The sequence below is a fragment of the Doryrhamphus excisus genome, chromosome 2 (genome assembly GCF_030265055.1).
Source record: "Doryrhamphus excisus isolate RoL2022-K1 chromosome 2, RoL_Dexc_1.0, whole genome shotgun sequence".
NCBI classification, from domain to species: domain Eukaryota; kingdom Metazoa; phylum Chordata; class Actinopteri; order Syngnathiformes; family Syngnathidae; genus Doryrhamphus; species Doryrhamphus excisus.
Window position 1 is genome coordinate 16,264,325 of NC_080467.1, and position 23,865 is coordinate 16,288,189.

At 39.1% G+C, this 23,865-nt stretch overlaps 3 protein-coding genes across 4 annotated transcripts in view; 1 reads left to right on the plus strand and 2 right to left on the minus strand.

Moving 5' to 3' along the window:
- The window catches only part of npr2 (natriuretic peptide receptor 2), an 85,381-nt gene extending 74,180 nt beyond the window's left edge, over positions 1 to 11,201 (minus strand). Inside the window, exon 1 of the mRNA XM_058055829.1 lies at positions 10,261 to 11,201. Coding sequence (XP_057911812.1) covers positions 10,261 to 10,957 — 697 coding nt within the window. The 5' untranslated portion in view covers positions 10,958 to 11,201. The remainder of the gene's footprint in view (positions 1 to 10,260) is intronic.
- Positions 11,202 to 13,225: 2,024 nt separating this feature from the next.
- On the minus strand, positions 13,226 to 21,471 carry alad (aminolevulinate dehydratase). 2 transcript variants are annotated; one of them, XM_058055840.1, is made up of 13 exons: positions 21,240 to 21,471; positions 20,258 to 20,383; positions 20,112 to 20,162; positions 18,360 to 18,456; positions 18,016 to 18,151; positions 17,750 to 17,833; positions 17,469 to 17,557; positions 16,197 to 16,252; positions 15,836 to 15,923; positions 15,666 to 15,752; positions 15,347 to 15,476; positions 15,055 to 15,135; positions 13,226 to 13,818 (listed from the first exon to the last, which is right to left on the minus strand). In XM_058055840.1, exons 2-12 carry the CDS (start codon positions 20,374 to 20,376, stop codon positions 15,068 to 15,070), a joined length of 1,005 nt encoding a protein of 334 aa, XP_057911823.1. In that variant the 5' UTR covers positions 20,377 to 20,383; positions 21,240 to 21,471; the 3' UTR covers positions 13,226 to 13,818; positions 15,055 to 15,067. The 2 variants fall into 2 exon arrangements, with proteins under 2 accessions (XP_057911823.1, XP_057911831.1); XM_058055848.1 differs by lacking the exon at positions 15,055 to 15,135 and having other exon boundaries at positions 13,241 to 13,818; positions 21,240 to 21,467.
- Positions 21,472 to 21,546: 75 nt separating this feature from the next.
- On the plus strand, positions 21,547 to 23,405 carry tmem203 (transmembrane protein 203). The gene is made up of 2 exons (XM_058055861.1): positions 21,547 to 21,664; positions 22,038 to 23,405. Exon 2 carries the CDS (start codon positions 22,253 to 22,255, stop codon positions 22,667 to 22,669), a length of 417 nt encoding a protein of 138 aa, XP_057911844.1. The 5' UTR covers positions 21,547 to 21,664; positions 22,038 to 22,252; the 3' UTR covers positions 22,670 to 23,405.
- The last annotated feature ends 460 nt before the right edge of the window (positions 23,406 to 23,865 follow it).

Genomic DNA, 23,865 nt, shown 5'->3' on the forward strand with positions numbered 1-23,865 from the left:
AGACTATTTCATCTATCTCAAATTGCATGAAAACTAGAGCTTATGGAGAAAAACTAATTTCAGATTTGAAATCAGCACCTAAAAATCATTCAGAATCAGTTAAAAAATCCAATGCAACAGAAAGTTGAAAAAATATTGTTCCCCAGTGTAATCTGACCAATCAGAGAGAAGAATACAATTGGCACTGCACATACAGAAAGCCACTATCAGTGCGCATCCTGTTTTGTTTGTGTACATTTTGATCGAATACGAAGTCGCAGAAATACTGCAATTTATACAATCCTAGTGCAGTTTTACCATGAATGAGCTAGCTGATATAACAAATAACCCAAGGAAAAGACAGAAGAATGAAGGAGAATGGAAGAAAAACAAGGCTAAAAGGAGATCAAATAGCAGTGAAGGTGAGTTGAAATTTTGTGTTTGATTCAGTCCTATATGTGCCATTTGGTGTTAGGGAATTGATGTGCGTGTGGCTGTATGTTGATGTGAACATGAAAATAAGAGATATTCTTGGATGTTTAATTTTCTATTGTTGAAATTAATGAAATGTAAAATTTTATCTGTAACAGTGTACTAGTGGTAGGTTATAACATTTTGTTTCTGTAATGTGTGAAGGTGAACGAGTGTGTGTGTGTGTGTGGGTGGGGGGTGTATTGTATGTTGAGAATGGCTTCTGTGTTGTAATTATTTTATTAGCATAGCACATTAAATCACCTTACATTCTTTTACAACAATGCCATTGAAGAAGTTAAAGGTGCCAAAAGGCGCTAAATCCATCATTTCAGCCAAAAGGCGCTAAATCCGAAAAAAAATTAATTTAAAAAAATATATAAAATACATGGTGTGTGCAGGATTTTTATAGCATGCATTTTTATGACCTATATTGATAGCTCTTTCATTTGCAATATAGACTTGATGACCAAATAGATTGATATGTGCGTAATTAAAAATCATTGATTTTCTCAAAATCAGTCAAAATGGATTTAGCGCCTTTTGGTTGCAAGCTCTTCATATAGACAAACAACCATTCACACTCACATTCATACCTATGGACAATTTGGAGTGGCCAATTAACCTAGCATGTTTTTGGAATGTGGGAGGAAACCGGAGTACCCAGAGAAAACCCACACATGCCCCGAGGGTGGAATTGAACTCGGGTCTCCTAGCTGTGTGGGCTGCGTGCTAACCACTCACTCACCGTGCAGCCTGTATCAAGTCAGTGTATATCAAATTAATCCAATTAATTCGAGACAGCCAAAAATGTGCTTTCGCGCTTTCATAGTTGTACAATTATAGTTTAACATACAGAAAACAATAATAATACTATATATTTTTTATTATTAATAATAATAATATAATACATATAATTATAAGAAATACATATGGATGATAAATTGAGTTTTGGTGTTTTTTCCTCTTCATTATGCATTTTTTTGGCTAATGCAACCTGTACTCCGGAATATATTGTACATAAACACAAAAAAGGCGGCACGGCGGTCGAGTGGTTAGCGCACAGACCTCACAGCTAGGAGACCAGGGTTCAATTCCACCCTCGGCCATCTCTGTGTGGAGTTTGCATGTTCTCCCCGTGCATGCGTGGGTTTTCTCTGGGTACTCCGGTTTCCTCCCACATTCCAAAAACATGCTAGGTTAATTGGCCACTCCAAATTGTCCATAGGTATGAATGTGAGTGTGAATGGTTGTTTGTCTATATGTGCCCTGTGATTGGCTGGCGACCAGTCCAGGGTGTACCCCGCCTCTCGCCCGAAGACGGCTGGGATAGGCTCCAGCACCCCCGCGACCCTCGTGAGGAAAAGCGGTAGAAAATGAATGAATGAATGAATGAATGGTTGGTTGGGCTGCACGGTGGACGTTATTGGCAATTTGCAAGTTTAATATTTGAAATGTCTAATATTTCACCAGATCTTACAAATTTGAGTCCCTTTTCTTGCACGTCAATGCGTGAAAATGAGCATAATAATACTCGTACAGCCAACAGATAGGGTTGCACGGCGGCAAGTGGTTAGCACACAGGCCACACAGCGAGGAGACCTGAGTTCAATTCATATCAGAAAAGAGGCAATAAAGTTAATCACTGTTTTCCAAAGTCAAAACTTATGTACTATGTCAAAGATATGTGGATTTTACAGTCAATTTCACAAATGCTGTGTTATTATTAGTATTAAAGTATTATTGTGTTCAGGTGATGTGATCGAAAAAGCGCCCTATTTTGGGGATAGCTGGGATAGACTCCAGCACCCCCGCGACCCTTGTGAGGAAAAGCAATAGAAAATGAATGAATGAATGAGTAAACACAAAAAAGCCACCAAGAAAGACTTTTTAAAAATATGTTTTCATCTAAAAAGGAAAACTGCAATACTACCAATTTCACCAAGTACAGAGATGTTGCCTGCATGTCCACTTGCCAGGAATTATAAAGGAAGAATTTTGGGAACTAAAAGCCGCAGCAACAGCACGCAATCACTTTGTCAGCTGTAAAAGCTCAAATGACGTGAGTCATCACAATAGCAGAGTTTCTCTTCGCTTGGGTTTCGGCCTCTCGCTGTCTTAAGCCCAGTTGGCAGAGCCGAAAGCCTCGAGGTTATCTGCCGGGATAAAAGTGAATGCTGAGCAAGTCCTGACAAAACCATTAGCTTCCGTGACCTCCAGCTCATTGCAGCAGCATCATAATTCATCCGAGTTGGGGTGGGGGTTTGTGGCATCTTTCTTTTCTTCCGTGCCGCCCTTTCATTAACATTGCACAGGGTCTGTGCAATTATTTGTTGAAGGTGTAGTGAATTAACTAATTGAACTTGTAAGCATGTTAGGTACATTGTCTTCACAACATTAATAAATCACAGGACCCTTTCAGTAATGGCTACTTTTAGCATTCGGTATTCCCAAATGTCATTCCAATTGATGATAACGTGGAACCCGTTTGAAGTCGACATCGCTCACATAAGCAGCTGTCAAGATAAGTGAAAATACTCACATATTTATTTGTGACTCCAGCCAAATATGTGTACAAACATTTATTAAAATGTAAATACAGTAAACCTCGGATATATCGGACTCGGATATATCGGAAATTCGCTCACAACGGACAGATAAAAAAAGAACCAATTTTTCTGTAATGCATTTCCAATAAAAATTCATTGCATATATCGGATTTTTTATATATTTCGCCTATTTCGGACAAAATCTCCAGTCCCATTCCAATGCATTTCCATTAAATTTCCCTCGCATATATCGGATGGCCGCATCGTGGCGCTCCGATTCGCCGAATCGTGACAGGCCGCTATACGACGTCATTTGCAGCGTTTGCAGTGTTGCCTGCGCGTCCAGGTACATTGGAAACATAGTCAAGGAAGTGCCTTTTTATAACGGATAAAATCCGATTTACGCATATACCGGATATAAATCCGATATATGCGTAAAACGGACATTTTCCGGTATACGCATATAACGGATTTTGCTTATATCGGACAAAACCAGTGGGAACAATTGAATCCGATATATCCGAGGTTTACTGTAGTATAGAAAAATAGCCACTAAACTAAAATAGTATATTGTCTTTTTTTTTAATAAAAAAAACTTCAATCTTCAGTGCAATCTCACGGTCTATGCCGCCGGGTTAGCGCCATTAGCGCTTCCATCTAACGTTCCCCACGATAAACATGGTTGATGCCGTCGTTGAAGACCTTTATACCGTCTTTTTCACCGTTCACTCCTGCTATGTAGCTTCTCAAATCCATATTTCCGCTGGCATATCCGATCATTCGACGTAGCGAAAGGATGCTAACAGATGCTAACAGCTGCTCACGATTGTCAACAATGTCGCAATTGGCGAGCAACAAACGTAATAAGATGAACATCCATAGCTGCACACTTGCTTAAAGGGGTCGCTATGGCAAACAAACAATAAGGAAGTACTGAATAAAGTACTATTAATCACTAAAAATACCACAGGAGACACGGAGCTGTCGTGACCAGCTTGTACTCGGGCAGGTGCCATCTTGAAACATGACACCTCCGCATCAAATCCAGTTTATATCGATATGAACGATATGCTTGTTTTTGTCTAGTGGTTAGCGTGCAGACCTCACAGCTAGGAGACCAGGGTTCAATTCCACCCTCGGCCATCTCTGTGTGGAGTTTGCATGTTTTCTCCGGGTACTCCGGTTTCCTCCCACATTCCAAAAAAATGCTAGGTTAATTGGCGACTCCAAATTGTCCATAGGTATGAATGTGAGTGTGAATGGTTGTTTGCCTATATGTGCCCTGTGATTGGCTGGCCACCAGTCCAGGGTGGACTCCGCCTCTCGCCCAAAGACAGCTGGGATAGGCTCCAGCACCCCAACAAAATATCGACACCCAGCCCTAGTTGTGGAAAGACCAGGTAAGAAGTTGACCGTGAAAGAAGAAAGGATCTTTGGTCCTACAGCAAAGCTTTGAAGCTAATTGCTACTTTTCCTGTTGCCCTTCCTAACGTTCTTAATTTTGAGTGATTTTGACGTGAATTTAATATCATGCTGTTTTGTGGTTGAATATGGGCTCATTATTAGTCATCTGTCAGATACACAAACACCAGACTTGATCGCCGGGACAACAGTCTTCTATCACAGGTTTGAATTCTCCCTCAACGGCCATGATAATCCCTGACACGCTCAGCTAAAAACTCAACTCTGACACCACTTCCTGATTGCCCCCTAAAGCACCAGAACACATTTACAGCAATATAAGTACAAGTCTTATTTATGTCTATGGCTTATTTCCTGTTATTAAGAATCCTATATTGGGTAATACAAGCGTAAAGGTAATGATAGGGGTGTTATATCATATCTAGAGAGCTCTAATGATGTTTTTAGATGGTTGTAAACAGGTTTTTATACACACACATACATATTTGACCAGCCGTAAATACATTGTAAAAATGTAATGATGAATTTAACAATACCGCAATCCCTCGTTTATCATGGTTAATTGGTCCCAGACCTGACAGTGATAAGTACATCAGGGCTCTACATTAAAACCAAAAATGACTTGCCCATGGGGAATCCTTAAGGTGAGAACTACTTGCCTGAATATACTGATAATTCATCAGATAATAGTACTGATGCATTGTATTTGGAGGAATGTGGTTTCCTCCAAGTTTGGAGGAAACTTGTGCTAACATGGTATGCCATACTACCTTACACATCGTAGTCGTAGTAAGTAGTGATATTTATAAGTTGTGCACCACCAATGAAACATTATTGAATAGACACATTTGTGTACTAGTAAAGTGTTTATAATCCAGAAAAAAATGCTCAATTGGTCAAACAATAATTTGTGAAGCAAAGGTGAGAAAAATACACAGAGAAATGGAAGCGCTAGATTTTGTAGCTTGTGCAAAATCAGCACTTGGTATTGGATCTAATCGGTGGTGTTTCATTGTGACCACTTCAAATTGTCACAGCAATGTGATTCACTCACCTGTGCCATCATTTGATTTGCTGCCGCTAATAAAATACTTGTTTAGGAGGCACTGGTTCATCACTTTTTGCTGTTTTCCTTCACAAGTTGTTGAAGAATTAGACCATGTTGGCAGGGACGCCATGATAGATGTTTTCTTAGTCAAACGATCACTGATTGGTTGATCGCAAACAAGAACGGGTGTGGGTAAAACGCGGACTGCGGTCTAAATAAACGATTCTGATTGGTCCATTTCAAGATTAGCAAGGATTGGTTTGCAAATTACCGCTTTTAAAAAAACTCTTGGCAGTATGGCATGCCAAAGTGCACTTGCCCGGCGGGAATATCACTGATTGGATTTACTTGCCCCAATTTTGTTTTAACTTGCCCCGGGCGACCGGTACATCATTATTGTCGAGCCCTGTACATTTCCACAAAGTGTGATTCCTTATTCATAAAATACATTTTTATGTAGTTTTGCATATAATACCTCTGTACAACATACTAAATACAGAAACAACATGAACTAACTTGTGAACTAAGTAAACAGCAGCGCAGCACCTTATTACATATAAGGAAGTCCGTCCCTTTGTGATGTCACAAAGGGGCAGTTTTACCACGCCTTCTGAAACCGAGCGTTTTGAGCCATCCCAAACTTCATTCAGGGCTCACTTCCAGATGCACTAACCTCATGATCTGAAACTTTGTCATGGTTTATTATGAGAATACAACATTCTAACTACATTTATTGGTTAGAAAAGCACAAGACAGCGTGCTTTATTAATACATACTTTAAAAACCATGATAGTGAAGCTGTGAAATTCTAAGCATGAAGTGGTGAGGCACTACTGTATATACATATTTATCCAAAAAGTTGGCCTGCTATAAGCTCATACACAAACATGGGTGCATTGCGAGAGTGTGTGTGTGTGTGTAACATGCCCGTGGGGTCAAGGGGCCTGGGTGAAAGATGGATTAATAAACAGCTGCTGTGACACGTTTCTGTGAAGAACGTCTGCAACGCCTCTTCTTCATTTGTGAACTGACCCGTGCAAGCCCTGTGTTCTATCTAGACAGCTTAAATGGGCCCCGCACTTCAAGGCTCAGAATCGTAACAAGGATGCCTCTGGTGTTGCATAAGACCGCTAAGTTTAGCCTAGCCTATCTCCTAGCATAGTAACAAGCTTTGCATTGACGCTCAGTCACATGCTGTCAAAAAAGTACATTTTGCCAAATCTGCGGTCATTTTGACATTGCTAAACACATTTACATAAAACCTGTGACACACAGGTCAAGGCAGCACTCTTTAAATTATGGTGAAGATCTGGATAAAGGTGCAGGTATAAGACTAGGGCCGGGGGCGGTAGCCATGTACAAATTTATAGTACTCAACATCCATTTTTCTGGTTTAAATTTCAAGTTCAGTCTGTACAGAACAGATAAATGAATAAATATTATCATATCATTATTATCATTATCATCATAGCATGACAGAAAATTATTGAGAAGCTGAGCCTTATGAAAATATGGGGTACTCCTTGTTTGATGTGAACGCCAAGGACTGAAGGATAAAATCAATTTATTTACTTTTTTTTCTGTAAAAATCTACATGTTATTTTTACTTTTTTTACTGTAAAATCTACATTTTATTTTCACTTTTACTGCATTTTTTAAACCATAAAATCTGCATATTATTTTCACTTTTTTATTGTAAAATCTACATTTTGTTTTTGCTTTTAACATAAAATCTGAATTTATTTTACATTTTTAACCGTAAAATCTAAATTTTATTTTTCCTTTTTTAACATAAAATCAGAATTTATTTAAATGTTTTACTGTAAAAAGTACATTTTATTTTCACTTTTTTTACTGTAAAATCTACATTTAATTTAGTTTTTCTTACTGTAAAAGCTATATTTTATTTTACATTTTTAAACGTAAAATCTACATTTTATTTTTGCTTTTTTATCATAAAATCAGAATTTCTTTTAAATGTTTTACTGTAAAAAGGACATTTTATTTTCACTTTTTAACTGTAAAATCTACATTTAATTTAGTTTTTACTGTAAAAGCTATATTTTATTTTCACTATTTTAATAAGGAAATCTACATTTTATTTATTTATTTTTACTGTAAAATTGAAATCTTATTTTCACTTTTTTACCCTAAAATCTACATTTTATTTTCATTTTATATTTAAAAGCAATATTTTTTTTCTTTTTAACTAGGAAATCTACATTTAATTTTTAATTTTTCTTACCATAAAATCGATATTCTCTTGTATTTTTTACTGAAACATTTATACTGTCAAATCAAAATCGTATTTTCAATTTTTTACCATAAAATCTACATTTTATTTTAAATTTAATATAAAATCTGAATGTATTGAAATTTTTTACTGTACCGTCAAAGCTACATTTAATTTCCCCCTTTTTTTAAACTTTGAAATCTACAATACATTTTATTTGAACCTTTTTTTAATGTTTATTTTTTACCTTAAACCCTTCACTTTATTCTCCAAAGTCTCCAAACCCGGTGACTGTCATTAGAAAAGCACACCACTCACCACACATGGTGTATTTGCCTCTTTAACAAACACAGGTGGTGGTCCTGCAGGCAGTAAAGCAGTAGCAGCAGCCTAAACATTCTTGTGTAATAACACCCAAATAAATACATCCATGAACTAAGACCGCCTTAAACACTTCAATGTGATGCTCTTATGTCATTAAATAACATGTCATTAAATAACATGACTACTTTGAGCAGATACAAACAATAGATTTCTTGTGAGGTGACGACACACAGCTAAAATGTTGCTCTAGCAAATCAGTCACTCGCAACGCCGCCATTTACTGCCATTATATCCAATGGTGTCAACATGTCACTCGCATCGAAGCCAAGCTGCAAACACACATTACCAGCACAATATATATATTGGCCAATATATTTTGGTGCCATAGAACCCATATTCAGTTTGCAATGGAACCTACTAAACATGCTTCAACATGAACAGAACTACACAGTCTAATGAGATGCAACACAAGAATTCGGCCCTTTACAAACATAACAGTGTTATCTTTGACTTGTATTTATTTTCATTAAACATACTTGTAGTTATCAGTCATGTAGAAATGCACATTTGGATTCTTTCAATTTTTTGTTTTATTTTAATTCAATTGTATTTTTAGAATGTGCTGTGGGCAGTGGCAGAGCTACAGGGGTGGCCACCTCCACCCAATGTGAGTAATGGTCTCAACCTTGGCCACCCCAATGAAACATTGGGTGTGAGCTGGCTGTGATCAAAAAAAAAAAAAAAAAGACTTGCGGGCCGCAAATGGCCCCCGATTCACGTTGTGGGCACCACTGCATTAGGATTTCAACTTTCAACTGAATTTTTTAGAATATGATGAAAAACAAATTGGTACTGGGCACCAATGGCCCACAGGTCACACTTTGGACACCACTGTACTAACCTTTTAACTTATTTGCATTCCTTGTGGCCTAAAGTAAGCATTTTCAATCATACAAATAGCGCGATGAACTAAAAATAGCTCTAATGCCTACTATATAGATGAGTATAACAGTGCCTATAGGGGTGCTATTTAATGTCTAGAGCAGGGGTCTCAAACTCAATTTACTTGGGGGCCACTGGAGCTCGGGTCTGGGTGAGACTGGGCCGCATCAGGTTTTCCAAAAAAAAAACGCATTTATTAAAAACAAAAAAATTTAAAGAACTTGACTTTGGTTCCAATTTTCTACAAGAAAAGCTCATTCCACTGTTCTCAAATATCTTACTTTTATTTTTTACACAAAATAAGATGAAAAATAAATAAACAAATCAAGAATAAAGAAAATCAATCAATCAGTAATAAATAAATAAATATAATAATAATAATAATAAAACGGCAAATAATAAAAACTTAAGAAACCACATATAGTTGGTGGGTAGACAAATTGTTTTTTTCAGATTAAAATGAACAAAGCATTATTAGAGCCCTGTAGACATGACAAAACACGACTATAGTCACATTTATACTCTTTTTATTTACAACATATTGCGAAACTGCAGGGTCTTGAGACACATGCTAACTCGCAAACTAGAGAGCTAGCGACCTAAACGGTAGCCTTCAAGTTATTTCCTTTAAACTTAAATAGCCAAAAACGTACCACTTCCACACAGATAGGGAGGAAAACTATTAGCAGTTATTTAACATGCACATTAATCAAACGTAATAATTTTTTCTGGGTACATGATACCATACAGCATCCATATCAAACTTGCGCGGGCCGCACTAACATTAAACTTTCATATCAAGGCGGGGGCCTCAAACTAGTGTCCTGCGGGCCACATTTGGCCCACGGGCCACGTGTTTGAGACCCCTGGTCTAGCGGGCTCTTAGGTTAAAAACTGTATTTAGAAGGTAGTGCGCTAACAGGTTTTCTCTGCTTATGCTACAAAACTATTTGATTTCTAAATAAGGAATACTCCTTCGTGGAAATTCACTTCCATCATGGTTGGTTGTTTATTTTTAGAATTGGATTATTAGTGACAATGGCCACAAATGGCCCCTGGGCCACAGTTCGGACATCCCTGTATTAATGTTTTTACTTTTGCTTATTACATTGCCTTCTTTGTCCACAATTTTTTAAAATTAAGTTTAAAGTCTCTAAACGGCCCGTGTGCTACATTTTGGACACCACTGACCAATGCATTGCTCTCATTACATTCTCAAGACAATTCTAATTGTTTGCAACTTTTAATGAGTGTATGAAAGTTAGCAACATTTCAATAAAGCTTCTCCTTACTTCTGCCGCGCTCCTTCATGAAGGCAATGAGCTCCTTGTAGTACTTCATCTCGTCTTCATAAGGCTGGGCCTCCACGGTGATGTTCATCTCCTCCTTCAGCTTCAGGTAGATGCCCTCCGAGAGGAAGTAGTGAGGCCGGTCGTCGTGCCTCAGGTCGTGGAAGATGACCACGGCCCGGGACGTCCAGTTGAAGTGCGTGTGCAGCATGTTGGTGAAGTCCCCCAGCTTGGTGGTGGACGGCCCGCTACGCACGATGGTCCGGTACTCGTCGCGCTTATCGAAGCCGTACGCGGGTCCTCCGGCGGTGATGAGCGGGAGTTTCCAGTGGGACGCGAACCGACCCACGGAGGCGAGAGGGTACACGCAGCCGGGGCCGAAGAACGCGTCCGGCCGGATGTAGAGCTTGGCGTCCACGGCCACCACCTGGGCTCGGCTCTCGGCGCAGGAGCCTGCCGCGGGGTCCTCGGTGCTGTAGTGGAGGATGTTGATGGAGCGGCCCAGGAGCAGCCCGTGTTTGTCGTGGAGGTCTTCGTGCGCCATGAGGATGGCGGGGAAGACGCGCGGGAGAGCCCACGGGTACTTGTGGTGGTTGTCCGGCAGCATCACCGCCACCGTGATGTTGCTCCTGCAGCCCGGAAGGAGACAGCAGGACGCGGCCAAGAACAAGCAGCATCCCAGCGCCTCCCTGATGCCCATTTCGGTCGTTCCACGGAGGCGAGTACTAGCGCACCGGTTGGAATGGAGAAACGACCGGCTGTGATCCCCCTGACAGCGAACATAAGTCTCCTTTCTGACTTGTCTTCTTCCTCCCTTTTCTTCTCAAAAGTCGCACAAAGTCGCAAGTGGCATCGTTTCAGTTGTCACAGCCATTTGCGTCCTTATGTGCGCCCAAAGTGGACTTCTCTGGTCGGCCGTGGATTCGAAGTGATGGTGTGTGTGTGTGTGTGTTGGGAGGGTGGGGGGGGGGGGGGGGGGGGGGGGTGAGAACATCTATCCAGATGACTTCAACTTCACCACACGTCACACGCTGTAAAAAGTACGTCAAATAAATTATCTTTTATTTGATTAAGCTTACTTAATCAGTGCTTACTTCTCCAATTTCATGTATTCTGACCATATCAATTATATATGGAAATATTAATAATTCATTCTAATATTGAATCTGTTACATTGGTGGATTACTTCTTTATTTTCAGTTTTTAAAAAAAACATGGCAAAGAAGTAGACCACCAAAATTAGACTGTAACAAAACTGTTTTTTAATCGAAATAATTGAATAAAAGTAAGATACCACGTGACATATTTAATATGTACACATTGTGCACACATGGACTACTTTTTGCAGCGTGGAGGAAAACACCCAAAGTGGGCGTCTGTCGCCCCCTGTCGGTGACTTCAGTACAGTTGGTCATATAGTTATTTTCTCTATCGATCAGACACCAAGTACATTTATTTAATTCATTCATTTTCTACTGCTTAGCCACACGAGGGGTACACCCTGGACTGGTCGCCAGCCAATCACAGGGCACATATAGACAAACAACCATTCACACTCACATTCATACCTATGGACAATTTGGAGTCACCAATTAACCTAGCATGTTTTTGGAATGTGGAGGAAACCGGAGTACCCGGAGAAAACCCACGCATGCACGGGGAGAACATGCAAACTCCACACAGAGATGGCCGAGGGTGGAATCGAAGTCAGGTCACCTAGCTGTGTGGCCTGCGCGCTAACCACTCAGTCACTGTGCAGCCCTATTTCATACAATTGTTTGAGAAAAATATTAACAAAACTGCCAATGGCTCTCGTTTTATCAGTATAGGAGTATTATTATGATAGTTTTCACGCATTGACATGCAAGAAAACAAACTAAAATTTGTAAGATCTGAGGATAAGCGGTAGAAAATATAAATTTTATTATAACTTAAAATATTAACCTCGCAAATTGCCCTTGCCACCATGAAAAAGTTTAGATCAGGGGTCTCAAACACATGCCAAATGTGGCCCGCAGGACACTAGTTTGAGGCCCCCGCCTTGATATGAAAGTTTAATGTTTAATGTGCGGCCCGCGCAAGTTTGATATGGATGCTGTATGGTATCATGTACCCAGAAAAAATTATTACGTTTGATTAATGTTCATGTTAAAGGTTAAATAACTGTTAATAGTTATCCTCCCTATCCGTGTGGAAGTGGTAAGTTTGTGGCTATTTAAGTTTAAAGGAAATAACTTGAAGGCTACCGTTTAGGTCGCTAGCTCTCTAGTTTGCGAGTTAGCATGTGTCTCAAGACCCTGCAGTTGCGCAATATGTTATATATATATATATATATATATATATATATATATATATATATATATATATATATATATATATATATATATATATATATATATATATATATATATATATATATATATATATATATATATATATATATATATATATATATATATATATTAAAAAGTATAAATGTGACTATAGTCGTGTTTCGTCATGTCTACAGGGCTCTAATAATGCTTTGTTAATTTTAATCTGAAAAAAATAATTTGTCTACCCACCAACTTTTTATTATTTGCCGTTTTATTATTATTATTATTATATTTATTTATTTATTTATTACTGATTGATTTTCTTTATTCTTGATTTGTTTATTTTTCATCTTATTTTGTGCAGAAAAATAAAAATTAAGATATTTGAGAACAGTGGAATGTTTTATCAGAGCTTTTAGTGTAGAAAATCGGAACCAAAGCACTGAAAAAGTTTGTATATTTTTCTGTTTTTAATAAATGCGTTTTGTTTGTTTTTTGGAAAACCTGATGCGGCCCAGCCTTGCCCAGACCCTAGCACCAGTGGCCCCCAGGTAAATTGAGTTTGAGACCCCTGGTTTAGATCCATGATTGAAAACAAACAGGAAGTCAGCCATTTTGGTTTGGTGCGAAAAACCGGATGTTGGATTTTGACAAACCCTTTCTATTTATTTATTTATTCCGGCTGGTAAATTAATTGCATAGTAATTGCTTTAGTATAAACAAACTGCAATAAACTGCTAATATTGCATCAGATTTTGTGAGTACGGTTTGTTTCACGGACCAAAAACCTTTAAATATAGCATGTGCATTCATTCATTCATTCATTCATACTCACCAACGCAGGTACTCTGAATAAACCCTTTAATTCCAGGTCCGGTTGTGGTGACAAACATTGGATGAGCTAGTGGCCCATATGTAACATGTAATGTTGATCCCAATCACAATAGCAATACTGTGACTAGCCCTTACATTTAGTTTAAAGCCCTTCAAAAACATATACAATTTGAATGTAACCCCTACTGTACTCTCACACTCTTTTTCCTGGTCCTGTTTGCATCCCAAATGTGTTGAATTCAATGTAAATGATTTCCCCAAAGCACGTTTGTTACCCTGATGATGCCAAGTGCAGACTTTTGGTTTTAAAAGGCAACAACTTCATCTGACTGTCCATCCTCGGGCCTCGTTCCTCACTCTTTCAGCCAGCTGAGCAGCTGAGGGGTGTAGTAGGTGATGATAATGTCAGCACCTTCACAAAATAGGGCGGGAAAATCAATATGCAATGCAGAGGTGACCAAAGTTTCATTTTGATACATTTTATACATTCACCCTTCGTGTTTTGACATATTTTGTGTTCGCATCTCATCTTAAAAACTGTTTATCTCAACCAATCAATGCAGGCTTACCTTTCCACTCTTCCTATGTAACCAAATGGATGCCAATGCTTTATTTGATTGATGATGATCTTTTTGTGCGTCATGATTACTTTTACTTTGAAAGCAGATGCCTTCCGCACCCAAAGTGCATACAAATCATGAAAAATAACATGGTGGCACAATGACATACATTATCTTTCATAAATCTTGTTTTACTTGATAGATTTTCACCAGTTTAAAATCTGCATGTTCATCTGTGTGGCTGCGTCGTCATGCTACCCCACCTATTATGCTAGGCCTGCTTAGACCACGAATACAAGGTTGTTGACGTCTGAGAGTTAAAGATTGTACCACTGATCCAATGCCAATGTAAAAATGGTCAGAGCACTTGTTCAGGATATTGAGCCTTCCTGTACGCTGTGCTAGCATGATGTTAGCATGCTAATGTTAGCATACAAGCAGTGTATGCTATTTTCATGTATACGTATACAACACTTACCACTATCATGCTAGGTTTTAGCATGCTAATATTATCATAAGAGCATTTTTAGCATGCTAATGTAACCATGTTAGCATTGCTACCATGCTAAAATTTGCATAGTAGCATTTTAAGCCATTTTCATAGGTAGATACTATTATGCTGGTTGTTAGCATGCTAACAATAGCAAGTTGGCACATCGAGCATACTGCATTTTTAATGACTTCCAGGAATATGAACTTGGAAGCAACTGCGCAAACACGGTGTTAGCATGCTAACATTATTGCAGTAAATTTTTTAGCATTTTCAGAGGTAGGCTATTATGGTGGGTGTTAGAATGCTAATGTTAGCATGTTAATATTTTGAGCATTCTCTAAGTCATTCAAACCCTTCCATGGTTTTCATGGTTAAGACATTTAAATATGTAGATAAAATAATTGTAGGACTAATATTTATCATGTAAATCTCAATCTCAGCGGGCCGCACATTGGACACCTCTGCCTTACAGTGAGTCATGTGTTTCATTAAATTCATAAAAGTTGCTATATGAAAACATTTAGCCAAGAATTTTAACACAAGCGCACACATGCATTCTATGCAGAGATCATTCATTCATTCATTCATTTTTTACCGCTTTTTCCTCACTAGGGTCGCGGGTGGTGCTGGAGCTTATCCCAGCTGTCTTCGGGCGAGAGGCGGGGTACACCCTGGACTGGTCGCCATGCAGAGATCATAATGACAGAAATAACTAATTTATATATATTAAATAAAACTATTTTTTTCAGCATAACCACAGTTTATTTACTGTAGAGCAGTGTTTCCCAACCTTGATTATATTTTTCATCCGGGAACATTACCTCCTAAAACCTCCAAGATCGGAAATATGTTTCTTAATGACTCTTACTTTCATTCATGATGCTCACCTGCCCTGCGGAAAGCAGTCATAGCCTCCATCACAGCAGCTCGCAAGTCAAACGCACCAGCTTGTGCTCCGTGCCACATCATGGCAAACTCCCCCGACACGTTGTACACAGCCAGTGGATGCATGGGGAACTGAGTAAAGACAATAAAAAAAAAACATTTTACAAATATATATATATATATATATATACAAATATTGTATATACAAATGTAGGGACAATTTAGAGTCTAACATGCACTTTTATGGGCTGTGGGAGGAAGCTGCAGTACCCAGAGAGATTCGAACCCTCCATGAACATCTCAGACATCATTAGTACAAACCTTGTCCTTGACATCTCTGACAATGTCCAGATATGGCAGACCTGGTTTCACCATCAGCATATCAGCCCCTTCTTTCACATCTCGCTCCTGAGACACACAACACAGGGAGCACTAAACAAACCGGCACCTGTAACTCGTAAATGTATAAACATACATTTAAATACATTTACCACAGCTCGAAGTGCAAGCCCTCTCGCTCCAGGCGGGAGCTGATAGCAGCGTCTGTCCCCAAAAGCTGGCTTGGACTGTGCAGCATCTCTGCAAAGGTACCACAGAAAGTTTCAGTATCTAGTAAACACTAAAGCCCCTTTAATACACTTCAAGAAGCGTCCACACCTCCCGTATAGCTTGAGATCTAACAGTAGATATGCAGAAAAGTGTATTTCATTGATGGCATTTTGCATGCACTGAAATACTGTGATGAGATCCTGAGGCCCATTGTGACATCACAACATGTTGCAGCATCACAGCCAACATGTCACTTGTGTGTAATAGGGAAAGAGGGAAAAGGCTCAAATGACTTTCACGTACCTGAAAGGACCATAATAACAGGAGGCAAACTTTGCACTGTAGCTCAGCACTGACACCTAGAGATCATAAAAACATATTGTTTGGATACATCACATTGATCGGTACTACAGTGGAACCCGCTTAGGTTGCAACATACAAAAAGGAATAATAATTTCTTTGAAATCGGTCAGTTTATGTCAACACGTGTTGGGAGTGTTGTCCACATTCCCATTATCAAGAAGCAGCGTCTAGATTTTTGGTTGTGTTGCTAATCGCATAAACGGGTTCCACTGTACACATGCTGCTCGGAACATACAGTACAGAAACTGGGATGGTTCTTGCAAGATTATACTGCGGGGGTGTCCAAAGAGCAGCCTGGGGGCTATTTGCGACCCGAAACTGTTTTTTTTATTGGCTCGTGGCACATAAAATAATATAATTTAATATGAAAAAGTCGATATGGAAAAATCAGCAGTGGTTTTACAAAAATCTGCGGAAAAAGTGATAATATTACGAGAATATTGTTAAAAATAATGTCACTTCAGAAGTATAAAGATGAAAAATTATAGAAAAAATACATAATTTTATTAAAGTCGTAATATTATAACAAACAAAAAATGAATTTTTGGAAAATTAGGTTGCGGAATGAAGTTACCACAATAAAGTCAAAATATGAGATAAAGTCCAGAATAAATTGAAAGTTGAAATAATAAAAAAAACAGCAGCAGAAATGAACAGCTGTAATTTTACTTAATTAGGTTGCAGAATAAAGTTACTAAAATAAAGTTAAAATATGAGCTAAAGTCCAGAGTAAATTGAAAGTTGAAATAATAAAAAAACAGCAGCAGAAATGAACAGCTGTAATTTTACACAATATAATTACATAAAATAGATATATGAAAAACGACCAAAACAATGAGTGAAATTGTAATTTTTGGAAAATTGTTTGGGGAAAAAAAGTTTCAATATTACGGCAATATTATGGAAATAAAGTCCTAATATTACAAAAAGAAAATGTACAAATATTATTTCATAAGAAAGTGGAATATTTGGAAAATACAAAAATAAAAACGGGGCGAAAAAGAGCAAACGGCATCGCATATCTAAAATTATCGTCAAAGTGACCTTCTCATTCTTTTATTTTCAGTGTGTGGCCCTCGCTGGACACCCCTGCGCTACACCAAGATTTGTGTTTCTATTGCAAGAGGTTGTCAAACAGTCTCCCATACTTCATAGATGCTTTTAAGCTGAAGAACATGGTTGAAGTTAGCTATTTCACTTGTTCCTACTTACCTTATTTCCCAAACCATTAGCCAGCAGAGCTTGTTTTATTGCTCCGACCCTGCCGTCCATCATATCAGAGGGCGCAATTATGTGACAACCTGCAACAAAACATGAACATGTGACTTTCTTAGAGGGCTTAATTAACAGATAAAGCATCTGATATTTCCTCTATTTTACACTACATTTTCTTTTATGATAATGTCTGTCAGGCAATGCGGTCAAATGTTCTCTAGCCCATGGTGTGGAATCGTGATGAGAATCCTAACCCTAACAAAACTCCCCACATTTACCAGCTCTGGCGTAGGCCAGCGCCACTTCTGCCAGTCTCAAACAGCTGGCATCATTGTTCAGAGAACCATCTTCATTGAGGATACCTAGAAGACACACACATACTCTATATAAAACAAATGCACTTTTATTAGGTGCAAAAATATGCCTATTAACTCGGCTGTAGTTTACGACATTATACGTATATACAGACCATAGAGTGGTATGAAAAAATGACATGCACAATGCTGCAGAGCCAAGAAGGTCAATCATATGAGGAAACACTCACCACAGTGTCCATGGGATGTGTAGGGACACAAGCAGACATCACACGCCACCAGCAGGTCTGGGAACAAAGATCTCACCTTCTTCACCGCTGTGACGGCCGGTGTGTCGTCTGTGTCTGCTCCTGACCCTCTGTCATCCTAATTAACAAAACACCAGCATCTAACTTATCTTAATGAGCAGATTCTTTGACCTGCACTGTAACAGATGGCGTAGCATCAACCATCAAGCGCTCCCTCATATTTTAATACCAACATCATCAATGTAGATTTTTTTTATATGCTACAAAAAAAACTTTATTTGGATATTACAAAAGGTTGAAGTATATTTTGAAGTTACAGTACATACCTTTGCTATTTGTGCAGGCACCCCAAAGATCAGCACACATTTCAAGCCGTTCTCTACAAGTGGTCGCAGCATCCCTTCCAGTTTGTTTACCCCATATCTAAGAAAGACAATTACAAACGATACATGAGTGAACATCATCGTTTTGATCACTTTTTTGGTTGTTTTATTTCGTGTGTGTTGTACATCACACACAAGGGCAGAGTTTGAGGGTTTCAGTGCAATGCTTAAAAGGCACCTCAGCAGCACTCATGCAGTAAATGAGCCTCTCTCTATTTGCAATTTAAGTATGTACAGACTTGTATACACCAGGGGGGTCTAAGGTGTTGCCCATTTAAAAAATATAATTTAAGAAGAAATTCAAAAAATGAACAAAATAAAATGTAGTATAAAGTCAAAATATTAAAGCTAAAATCTCTGTGTGGGGTTTGCATGTCCTCCGGCTTCCACCCACATTCCAAAAACATGCTAGGTTAATTGGAGACTCCAAATTGTCCATAGGTATGAATGTGAGTGTGAATGGTTGTTTGTCTATATGTGCCCTGTGATTGGCTGGCGACCAGTCCAGGGTGTTCCCCGCCTCTCGCCCAAAGACAGCTGGGATAGGCTCCAGGGTCACGCGACCCTCGTGAGGATAAGTGGTAGAAAAAGAATGAATGATAATAAAGTCATAACATTATGAAAAGAAAACTAGATTATTTAAGAAAAAAGTTAGAATATTTGAAAAATGTAAAAAAAAAACCATCAATAAAGGAGAAGTTCATACTAACAATACGCTTTTTCACCTACATAGAAATGCTGAGATGCAACTCTTCATTGAAATATCAAAGTGACCCTTGCTCCTTTTATTTTTGGACATGCCTAATATACAATACGGGGTGGGGGGTGTTTGTGGTGGCAATCAACAGTCTGCTCTGCTGGGTGCTAAGTGGACCGCCCTCCGGGTGTTCATGTGTGTCTTTGACTTCTAGATCCTAGCTCTGGGGGGCCTGCTTGGTGCTGGGTATTTTGGCGCTGGGGCGTGGTTGTGTTCCCCTGCCCCCATCCGCCCCAGGGGGCTGCCTGCAATCATAAACTTGTACAGTAGAAGCATACCTGACTCAATTGCTGTTTAGCAAATCTGTTCTGTTGAAATGAACATACGACAAATCTGTTATGGGAAAATAAACATACAGTCCACACGTATTGCATGATTAACCTGCCCAAGGAGGCCTTTTGGAAAATGAATAACGACAATCCAATCTGTTCTGGCAAAATCTACATACAGCAAATCTACTGTGAAAAAATAAACATACAGTTCACACATACTGCATAGCTAACCTGCCAAACAGGAACGGTTGGAAAAATACTCAAATACTCAAAACTTAGCATTTTGTCAAGGCAGAACACAGCTCTTGTATTGGTCCTCATTTTTTATTGTTATTAATTATGTCAATTAAAAATGACTAAAAGCTACAGGTGAAAAAGCACTCTAAATTACACAAAAACAATGGTTATAGTGATATAAATACGACTACTAGTACTAAACTACAGCAATTTAACCAGTATCACGTATGAATGTGTAACGATGCTCGGCTTATCTCAGTCCAGAGCCAGTATTTGGTGCTGGAGCCACCCTGACTCGAGAGTTTTTATCTAGGGACAACACCCTCCGTAACAGTTGCTGTTTTTGTTCACACGTTTCCTTTATCAGCAGGAAAGGTTTGTGTCATTTAGCCAGGAAAGAATGCTTAAATTTGGATATTTTTCTCTTACCTGGCTTGTCCCGGCAGGCTAGCAATGGGCTCCACTGCATCAACATTGTCTCTGTAGGGGAGTGGCAAGCAGCAAGTCACAAATAATATCATTTCATTCATTCACTTTTAACATACATTTAATTTTAATTTGAAATCGTCACTCACGTTATAAAAATAGGGTAGATCAGACTTTCCGCTCTTAAATCTGTGGCACAGGTTTGCCAGTGTCTGAGCGTCGGGTGGAAGTAGCCGCTGTGGATGATGGACTGCACCGGCGTCTGCATCTTGGCACTGAGACACACAAAATAGAGGAATGAGGACAGAGTACAGGACACGCTCTGAATGCCTCCACCAAGAGGGTCCCAAAAAAAACAACTCACTCACAAACACCATTGTGCTTCATTTTAGCTCAGGCACCGTTAAAACTGAGCAAGCATGCGTGATGATGCTTTTCCAAACAATGGCTACCCATGCAGCTGGAGTTACACATTTAATAACCACTATTACCACATTTGTAAAAAGACTTTACTTGTTTGTTTTGTCTTACCAACAAAAAAGCAACCAAAAGTTAGTCAGGTCATTGAAAATATTGATAACAAGTGTTGTATTGATACTAGCATGATGATATGAATATTTTACAGTTCTCTTCGTTGTTAATTTTCACAAATATGTTTTTTATTGTGTCGTTCATACGCTATATTTATATATTGTATATATTATACAAATAATTCCAATACATAATATTTACATGGTATCGGATCGATATCGACATATGCTGCATCACCCATACTTAGTAATGCAGAAATAGACTTGTTTGAATCAGTATTAAAAGGCACATACGTCAGGTAGTTAAGTCATTTTAGGAACAAACACACAACTCTGGATCCACTCAACTCATTCTAGCTAGGTTAGTAACAATGTTTAAATACAAGGTATTAGTTCTACGGAACATGAAAAGCAGGCTTGGGTGTGTTTGAGAAAATCCGCTAAAACTCATCTCATTGGTCACCTTGGCTGGGAGAACATACAATATGTCAACGAAACATGAGAAGTAAAAATGACAACAAACTAACCCAAAATGTTTGTCCAATTAACTCCAAAAGAAGCAAGTTAAAGCAGCAGTGAATGTACATGAAAGTGTAATTACCTGGAGAAACCGTGCAGGTCTGACTTCTTTGGCTCACAGGCGGGTTATCTTCGATGGTTAGCAGCCCGACTGGAGATAATGCACAAGTTGTCACTATCGCCACCTAGCGACTAGGTTGAAAAACTACAGAATGTAAATATACGCCCTAAATTACTCTGCGCCCTAACTGTTATTATATTATATATACACGATACTTGTACCATTTCGCAATGTAAGATAATAAATCAAATGTAAGATAATAACGGCATATCCACTATGACTGAAAATTGAGTAGTCATTTCCGCATTTCGGCCACCGTACTTTGAAACTGTGATCTCGCGATAGTTGTGGAACGGCGAGAAGAAAACGACTACGCTATTTAGCTTTGTGTTTTGCCGTTATCGAATTTCACTCAATGGAGGAAAAGGCACTGGAATCCCATTGTGGTACAGTAATGTGGCATCACTAAACTACATTTTAATATCCGTGTCAAAGCATGCGTTGTATGAGATAGTCGTTTGACTGTCCCGTCTCTCGCCTGTCTTACTTAGCTTGCTAGCCGTACACTGTTATAGCTTGGCTTTGGGACTGTGTGCTAGCGTCGTCGATGCGAATATTTAAATGTGTATCATTTTGTTTACTCACTCGACCAATACTATCAAAGCTAATTGCACGCATGATTCACATTTACCAGCAGAAATCAGGATATGAGAATGTCAGCGAGAACAATCTGCTACATTTCGCTGTTTCTCACTGGAAATGATTGAAGGCCATTCCTTCCTAAACTACGTTTTGTGCTCTTTTTGTTTTCTCTTCTAGTCAGCCCAACCTGAAATCGGGGCTACATCGGGCATTCATCTGTGTTGTCACCCTCCTGAGAATGGACTCAAAAATGTAGCCCCTACAAATAAAAGGGGCTCATTTGAGATTCTTCATCTTACCTGAATGGAACTGTGAACCCGTCACCCTAACCAGGGTTTGCCAAGCCATCCTTCAGCAGTCCATCTGCGATTGACCATCCAGATTATTTTGCCATGCTGTTCTCTCTGCGTGAACTTGTCCAGTGGCTGGGCTTTGCCACCTTTGAACTCTTCCTCCACCTGCTAGCTTTTCTGGTCTTCAGCATGCTGGTTGCCTTGCGAGCCGACATGTTCACACCGACCCTCAGCTGGTGGCTGGTCTTCGTCCCCCTCTTTGCCGCCGACGGTCTCAGCACCTACTTCACTGCCATCGTGTCCACCCGGCTCTACCAGGAGAACGAGAAGCGTCTCGCTGTCCTGCGGCTCCTCTGGGTGCTGACGGTGCTCAGCCTGAAGCTAGTGTGTGAGGTTCTGCTGTGCCAGAAGTTGGCGGAGCAGGAGCAAGCCAGAGACCTTTGGTTCGGCCTTATTGTCTCGCCACTGTTTATTCTTCTGCAGCTGCTAATGATACGAGCGTGCCGGGTCAACTGAAGAGGTGATTATATGTTCTTGACATTTAACAGGCGCTTTTTCCTCATCTGCCATTGGAGATTTAGACTCAAGTGATGGTATTAATGTTTCTTTTTGGCTCATTGTCACCTCTGCGGGTCGAAACGTGGGCATGCATACATTTTACCCCTGTGTTCTTTGGCTTTTACATCATTTTATATGAAGAAACATTTTGTCTGTGTTTTAGACATATTCCAAATAGTTCAAAAACGCTTTGAATGGTGACAAGAGCCATAGATTGTCAGAGCAATAACGTGTATGTGTGCGCGAGAATGTGGGACACATCAGTGCCTCTTTGTGCAGTCAGTGATGGACAATGAGCCTGGAGGAATATTATTACCACAGTTAGGTTTTAAAATGCACACGTGCACAAAACACATTGTGTTATCGGAATTACAGAAATTTAACAGGAATTTGAAGCAAGCCTGTGTCCTCCAAAGGCATTCTAGGTTGTGTCATTTTTGGCTACCGCCCAGAAATGAATTGCGCACATAAATATATCTGAAACTAAGCTGGAAATTTAGAAGTGCACATCGTGTGTTTGTCTTCTGCTGTGCACCTGCAAAATTTTAAGCCTCATTCCCTATGTGAAATATTATGTATTGTGTGTATATGTTGTGTTTGGGAAAGAAGTCCACATTGATTTATATTGTTTTTTTTTTATCACGGCATCGTTACTGTATGTATATACTGTGTAAATAAACCAGTATTTATGTCATGCGTCATTGATGAATACTGAAAAGTACAGAGCTATTTCCTGTTTTAGCCACGAGAGGGCGCGAGAGCCTCACCGGTGTGAAACAACATTCTGGTCATCCATCTTAACTCCTTATCACTTCCAGGCAAATTTTCTTCAGTCAACTTAGTGGTAATTTGGGTATTAAAATGGGGACAGCATGCAGATACAAAAAAAAGGCCATAAAGGCATTGGTGATAAATATGAGGACCAGTTGTCCTCAAGGTGGTGATTCATGTGCTCAAACCCTTTCGTTACTTTATCATCATTATTGTCGACAGGTAAATGAATGAATCGTCACAGATCCCAGACTACTTACAAACCATTTTATATCAACACCAAATGTGTTTTTATTGTTTTTTTTTTTTACTGGGAGAGGTCAGGTGAACATGAACGCCACACTGTTTGATTGACAGGTCTTATTGGCCCAGTCAACAATAGA

Bases quoted from the DNA above. Each gene is read 5' to 3' on its own strand.
- tmem203 (XM_058055861.1), top strand. From the start codon at position 22,253: ATGCTGTTCTCTCTGCGTGAACTTGTCCAGTGGCTGGGCTTTGCCACC.
- alad (XM_058055840.1), bottom strand. From the start codon at position 20,376: ATGCAGACGCCGGTGCAGTCCATCATCCACAGCGGCTACTTCCACCCG. The intron at 16,253-17,468 runs GTAAGTAGGAAC...TATGATCTCTAG, and splicing joins CTAATGGTTTGGGAAATAAG to GTGTCAGTGCTGAGCTACAG. The intron at 15,136-15,346 runs GTGAGCATCATG...CATGGCGACCAG, and splicing joins GACTGCTTTCCGCAGGGCAG to TCCAGGGTGTACCCCGCCTC.